The sequence below is a fragment of the Terrapene carolina genome, unplaced genomic scaffold (assembly GCF_002925995.2).
Source record: "Terrapene carolina triunguis isolate 2854851 unplaced genomic scaffold, T_m_triunguis-2.0 Scaffold517, whole genome shotgun sequence".
In the NCBI taxonomy this organism is placed as follows: Eukaryota; Metazoa; Chordata; order Testudines; family Emydidae; genus Terrapene; species Terrapene triunguis.
The window spans coordinates 581,541-588,491 of NW_020664868.1; the positions used below are offsets into that span (position 1 = coordinate 581,541).

General features: G+C 65.0%; 1 protein-coding gene across 1 annotated transcript; it reads left to right on the plus strand.

The window, feature by feature from the left end:
- The first annotated feature begins 370 nt into the window (after positions 1-370).
- On the plus strand, positions 371-6,812 carry LOC113407904 (olfactomedin-like). Its single transcript, XM_026658768.1, has 5 exons — positions 371-436; positions 763-915; positions 2,121-2,333; positions 5,612-5,759; positions 6,019-6,812. Exons 1-5 carry the CDS (start codon positions 371-373, stop codon positions 6,810-6,812), a joined length of 1,374 nt encoding a protein of 457 aa, XP_026514553.1.
- The last annotated feature ends 139 nt before the right edge of the window (positions 6,813-6,951 follow it).

The following is a 6,951-nucleotide window of genomic DNA, read 5'->3' on the forward strand; positions in this document are numbered from 1 at the left end:
CTCTGCCGGTGCCCCTCACTCCCAACCCGCAGCCCCCTGCTAGCCCGCTCCAGCCTTGTCTCCTTAGCACCCCCTGCAGCGCCCCCCCCCCGGTTCCCATCAGGTCACACCCAGGGCTCAGGCCTCTCTTGCTTGGGCATGACCCCCCCCGGTTAATCCCCCGGCCCCGCTATCTCGCTGGCACTGGCAGCCCGTCAGTCACCGAGCTGAACAAACTAACCTGAAACCAGCCAATTTAGGGATCAGTGTCAGGTCACCCGGCTAGTGAGTGGCTACTATCAGCCCGTCCCTCCGTCACGCGCCGGTCCGCGGCACCTTCCGCTGCCTATATAAAGCACCTGCGGGCGCCGGGGGCTGACACAGACAGGCCATGGCCACCATCGTGCTAGCCCTGTTCCTGGCGGGCTGCCCGCTCCTGCGCTGGACGGCTGCCTCCGTGAGTATCTCGGCCCACACGCCGCTTTGCCAGGGCCGGGGCGACCCGGGGTTGAAATCACCTGCCCGCCCTGGACATGGGTGAAATCTTGCCAGGGCAACTGGCAATTCCATCCCTGTCCATGTTGCGTGGCCATGAAATGTCCCCTGGGTTCCCCTCCACCCGCCCTGATCCCCTCTGCACAAACTTGCCCCTCTGCCCGGCCGCTGCGCCCTCTGACGCGCTCCTCCCCAGAAGTGGCTGCATTCCCGTGGCGCTTTGGGGAGGGGACGTGAGACGTGACGCTTCGGTAACGGGTCCCGCCGGCTCCCCACTCCCCCTTCCAGGCCGTCCAGAATCTGAGCAGCGTGATGGACGCCAGCGGTCACTGCGTCTGCACCGTCATCCTGCCCGACGACACCTTCCCCCTGCGGCGGATCGAGCTGCTGGAAACGTCCGCCCGCAACCTGACCCTCCGTGTGCAGCGGGAGATGGAGAAGGTGAGGCCGGGGAGGGGACGGGGGGAGAACCCAGGGGTACTGGGGAGTCAGGGGCCCCGGCTCTGCGTGACGTTTGGCGAATTCCTTCCCCTCCCTGGGCAAGGGCAGCACCGGCCCTTGGGCTGGTTCCCGCCGGCCCTAGTGAGGGGCAGGCTACGCAAGGAGGGGTTGTAGGCTGGGGGCCGCCCTGGAGCCCGGGAGCAGCCGATCAGCCTCTGGGGCAGCCGTTCTCAGGCCGCGGGAGCTGCTGGGCACTCAGCCCTTGTTAGGGTGACCAGATGTCCCAATTTTATAGGGACAGTCCCGATTTTTTCTTATATAGGCTCCTATTACGCCCCATCCCCTGTCCCGATTTTTCACACTTGCTGTCTGGTCACCCTAGCCCTGGTGCAAGACCTGGGCTGCGTGTGGCACGTCTGCCCTCTGCTGGCCTGGCTCTCAGCACCGTCGGCGGGGGGGAATGCCCCCGGCCCTGGCTGCCAATTTTAGCCCATTTTTTGCCACTAGCGAATCACTCGCCAAACAAGGCCAGTGTTCCTCGAGCGTCCCCTGCCCCCGCTCTCCCCCCTCCCCGGGGCTCTGGGTTCCCAGCGTCTCAGTGCCAAGGCCCGAGCCCAAGGGAGCAACGAACGACGTCGTCCCGGGACTCGCCGGGTCCCAGACTCAGCCCACCGGAGCGAGACCCCCCGCCCCCGTCAGTCTCAGGCCCCCCCAGCTCCGGGGCAGGGGAGGCAGAAAGCCCAGGGCGCCCCCTGTTCTGGAGCTGGGGGGAGGCCGCTGGACGGTTCTCGTCAATGTCGCTAGTGAAACTGACCCAGGTGCGGGAAGGGAACCTTTCCCCCAAACTCCCTCCCCGGGGATCTCGCCTCTGACTCCGTCCCGGCTCCAGGGGAATCTGGGGTTTCTTTCCTCATTCCCCAAACTGTGACATTTTCAGGGGAAGGGATTTCTGCTGCCCAGCCGGTGGGCGGGACCGAGATGGGCAGGGAGCTCCCCCCACATCCAGCCTCAGGGAGTAACACAGGTGTGAATCCAGAGTCACCCCCGGCTGCAGTGGGGTCAGGGCCGGGTTCTGATCTCAGCTGCTCCAGTGTTAATCCGGAGTCACCCCTGACTGCAGCGGGGTCGGGGCTGGTTCTGACCCAGGGGAGCAACGCGGGTTTACACCAGATGAGGTCTGACCCCCTCTCCCCTCCCCCCGGCAGCTCCAGGAATACGGGCAGCGCCTGGCGTGGTACGAGGCCACGCTGCAGAACGCCAGCCGCCGGCTGCAGCTGCTGGAGGTGGGCGACCTGACCCCCACCGAGCTGGACTTCCAGGAGCTGCGGAAGGAGATCGGCGAGATGGAGTCCTTTGTGAGCCACCTCCGCTCCTCCCTCAACGGGAGCGACACCACGGTGGAGGTGGTGCACCGGGAGGTGAGCGTCTCGCGGGGCCGGGATCTGACCCCGGGGGGCCGGCGGGAAGGGCCCGGGCCCCCCCGGCAGGGCTGGGCTCAGATCCCGTGTGGATCAGACACAGGCTGGCCCAGGGGCGACCCCCGATTCCCACCCGCGCTCAGACCCCCGCTGGCCCTCGTGTTGGGGGGCGGGGGAATTCCCCGCAGCGTGGAGTGGCAGGAAGAACCAGCCAATTGCAAGCTGGGAAGGCCGCACGCCCTCAGGGGATAACCCCTGTAAGCCCCGCTCCCAGAGGAGGGTCCTGGCCCGTGCCACGCTGGAGCAGCCCCTGGCAGGGTGGGACTGACGCAGTGAAGTGCCCTCAATACCGACCCCCACCCTCCTTGGGGCTGGCGCGGGGCCCACTGCCAGGCCGGCCTTCCCTGGGCTGCAGCTGGGTTCGGGTCCAGCCCGCAGGAGGGAGAACTCAGCCCCTGCCTGTCCCTCCATGTGTGGGGCCCCCGTCTGCCCCCACCAGAGCCATGCGGTCCCCTGCACACACACGGGTCAACACCTGCTCCCAGCGACGGGCGCAGGCTCTCTGCAGACCCAGGCAGCGTCGCTCCGTTGGTTCTGCTCAAGTCACATTTTCAAGCTTTTCCTCGCAAGCGCAAGGGCTAGAAATGTAATTCCCCCCCCACACACACACACACGCTGTCTAGTCAGGCAACGTTACAATAAAGGGTTAACCTCCGGCATACCCAATTCGTTCCTCGTTCGGGCTCGGGTCCATGTTCAAAGGGCCCGGCTGCCGATTCTGGCTTGCTGGCTGGGGAGCCCCCCTCCGCAGAGGACGCCAAACAGGGCGACCCCGTTTCAAAACCTCTGTCCTCTTTTTGGTGCGTCTCTGGTGTTCGTGCGCGGTGGGAACGCTTTGCCGGGGCCAGGACAGGCCGCGGTTCGCTATACGGCCATTGGGAGGCGAAGGCCCGTTTCTCCAGCGACGGGCCACACAAAGTCTTGCTGCTAACGATAACGAGAAACGCATTGGCGCTGCTGTTTGCTGGGGCAGGGCACTGCTGGGAGCTGGCAGGATTCCCGCCCTTTCGACGGCCTCCCCGGCTCTGCGTGTGGCCCGATGGGGCCTGCGCTGTTTTGACCCAGCTCTGCCCCCTCCCCGCAGACGTCTCCAGCCCGACGCCGGGAAACCCTGCGCCCTGCAGCCCCCTCGCCAGGCTTCGGGGCCCCGGGCGCCCTTGACTCCTGCCCCAATATCTTGGTCTTTCAGCTGTTTGTGACTTTCTGCCGCCCCACCAACTACATCCTGCCCTTCGTCAACGTCCGGGGCAAGTCCCTCATCGACCGGCGCTGGAACTGCCCCCTCATCTACCTCCTGCGCAGGACCCAGAAGGCCCGGGCGTGCGAGCTCCTGGAGGCCCCTCAGTGGCGGGGCGAGCCCAAGGAGGACTACGTCATCCTGGCGCCCCGGTGCTGGGACAGGAGGTCTCACAAGAGGTCCTTCGCCTGCTGGAAGCCGCAGTGAGCCGCCGGCCGGCTGGTTCCCGGGGCAGAAGGGTGAGGATGGGACAGAGGGACTGGGACCCTCGCTCCCCCGGAGCCCGCCCACTGCCCATCCGGAGGCCATCGGCCACCCGCACCACAGCTCGGACGCCCCGGGAATCTCGTCATGCGGCGCTGCACGTCACCTGCTCTCCTCGTCTGGTTCTGTGGCACCCGCCCCGGAAGTCCATGAAGGGTTAATCGGAGCCAGTGATTGACAGTTGCCTCTCCCTTTGCCCCACCCCCACCCCGGTGGGCGTAGCCTAGATTTGGCCACACCCCAAGGCTTGGCGGGCTCTGGTGACTCCCAGGCGGTCGCGAAGTCGTTCCTGGGCCCGGCTAGAGCAGGGAAACGGGACCCCACCGCGAGGGTCCAGCTGCCACTGAAATCCTGAACTCACCCAGGAGTCCCATGCACGGGTCGATCCTGCCGTGGGCTACGCCCAGCTGGGGCCTGGCCCCCTTCCGCCAGGGATAAACGCGGCTCCAAGTGAAACTGCCCCCGCTCCCGTGTATTTCCCCACATGCTCTGCCCCCCAACCTCCCCGCTGCCTGCATTTCCCCATGCGCCATCCCAGCGTCCCATTAATCGCTGCTAAAAAACCTAACTGCAATAAAAACGTTTCTATTTAACCATCCTCCATGGTCTCGCTGGGCGAGTTCATTTCCGAGGCTCGGGTGGGAAATATTTCAGCTAAAACACGCGTGGGACCCCAGCGGGGCCAGGTCCAAAAAGCGGGGACTACCCGGAGCCCGTCACAGCGGCCAGCGGGAGCACCCGGACAGATTTCCCGGGACGGCTACTTCCGAAAAGGGGCGGTCCCAGGAACACCTGGCCAGGTGGGGACAGCGCCGGGCGCCGAGCTGTGCAAATAACGGATATTTTGGTTTGCTGAAGAACAATCGTTTTGCGTCGAACCGAAAACAAATCGTTTTGTGCTGTTTGGTGCATCGAAAAGTTGTGTGTCGGGGGGGGGTAGCGGGGGGGTTTATTGGGGGCTGAACGAAACATTTTGTTTGGAAATTTCGTTTTGATTTGGGGCCTTTTTAACCCTTTGCCATGGGGCGTGTGGTACGTTAGAGCGGAGGATGTTTCTAAACAGAGAGTCCCGTTGAAACCCCCAAACAAGAACGAGTCCGGGTGGCTCGGAATTGTTTTGGGGTTGGGGGGGTTTTTCCAGCCGAAACAATTTGGCGAAACTGATGCAAATTCACGAAACGTTTTGGTGTTTTGCCAAATCTGCATTTTTTCCCTAGGAAAAAAGTTTGGGACACAAATTCCCCCTCCCCCCCAGTTCTAGTGGGGATTTGGGCCATGGGCTGAGGTTTACATCACTGGGGGGCTTGGCCCATGGGCTGGGGCTTACCCCGGCTTTGCCATCTATTCTCCAGGCTGGGTTTCTCTGTTCCCTCCGCTTCAGCGGTGGGGAGGATGTGGCCACAAGGCGCCTGAGAGCGAATATCTAGAGCACGTCCCGGAGCACGACCTGAAGTTATTGGCTAATCGACGGTGCTCGGGACGGGATATTTTTGGTGAAATTTGGCTGGGTGGAAAACGGCTCTGAGCTCGCCGCTGTCAGAGGACGTTGCTCTGGGGCGGGGGGGTCCGACGGAGCTGGATGGCTAAGGGTGCAGAGTCCCTGCTTTAGCAACGGGCAGGGCTGGAGTCCGAGCCCCGGGGGGATCCAGCGAGGGGGCGCCTGGAGGGGCACCCAGGCCCCGTGGGGAAGGGCTGACCCTTGCCCTGTTCCTTGCAGCTCCAGAACATGTCGGTCACCGTGAGCGCCCTGGAATCCTACGACAAGAACCACGTGGTGGCCATGAGGCGGGAGCTGACCACGCTCAAGCAGCGCTTGGAGGACTGTCAGAAGGACAAGCCCCTGGTGGGACGGCAGCCGCCGATCGGTGAGTCCCTCCCAGAGAACCCAGGAGTCCTGGCTCCCAGACTCCCTCCCTCTAACCACTAGACCCCACTCCCCTCCCAGAGCCGGGGAGAGAACCCAGGAGTCCTAGCTCCCAGCCCCCCTGCTCTAACCACTAGACCCCACTCCCCTCCCCTCCCAGAGCCGGGGAGAGAACCCAGGAGTCCTGGCTCCCAGCCCCCCCTGCTCTAACCCACTAGACCCCCCCCCATCTAACCCTTGTGACCCCCCAATCCCCCCAGGCACGTGCAACCACCGGGGGATCTGGCGGCTCGGCAAGCCCTCGGTGGTGCAGCTCAACTGGCGGGGCGCGAGCTACAAGGCCGGGGCCTGGGGCAAGGAGTCGGCCCTGCGTGCCGGGCAGAAGGAGCGCTACTGGGTGGCCCTCCTGAACCTGGACGGCCGGCGGCTGGACTCGGTGCGTCTCTACGGCTCCTACCAGGACCTGCTGCTGTCCCGGAACCACACGGACCAGCTGATCACGGGCTTCGGGCAGGGGGCCGGGCCGGTGCTGTACAATGGCTCCTTCTACTACAACTGCTACAACGCGCGGGACCTCTGCCGCCTGGACCTGGAGAGCGGGGCCGTGGACCGCAAGGCGGTGCCCAACGCCGCCTTCAACAACCGCTTCTCCTACACGGGCACCAGCTGGCAGGGCCTCGACCTGGCCGCGGACGAGAGCGGGCTGTGGGTGCTGTACGCCACCGAGCGCAGCGAGGGCGACATCGTCATCGGCCGCCTCGGCCCCGGCTCGCTGGCCCTGGAGAAGACCTGGCAGACCTCTCAGTACAAGCCAGCGGCCACCAACGCCTTCATGGTGTGCGGGGTGATGTACGCCACCCGGGCGGTCAGCACCCACCGCGAGGAGATCTTCTACGCCTATGACACCCGCACGGGCCGAGAGAGCCGCCTCAGCCTGCCGCTGGACAAGGTGACGGACGTCGTGCGGTCGTTGAGCTACAACCCCAGCGACCACAAGCTCTACATGTTCAGCGACGGCTACCTGCTTCGCTACGACGTCCTCTTCCGGGCCTAGCACCCGGCCGCACGGCCAGCTCCCGGCGCGGGTCGGCCTCCCGCCTTCTCCGTTCCTCCAACCCCCTCCCGCCTTCTCCGTTCCTCCATCCTCCTCCGCCTTCTCCGGCCCAGCCTTCTCCGTTCCTCCATCCTCCTCC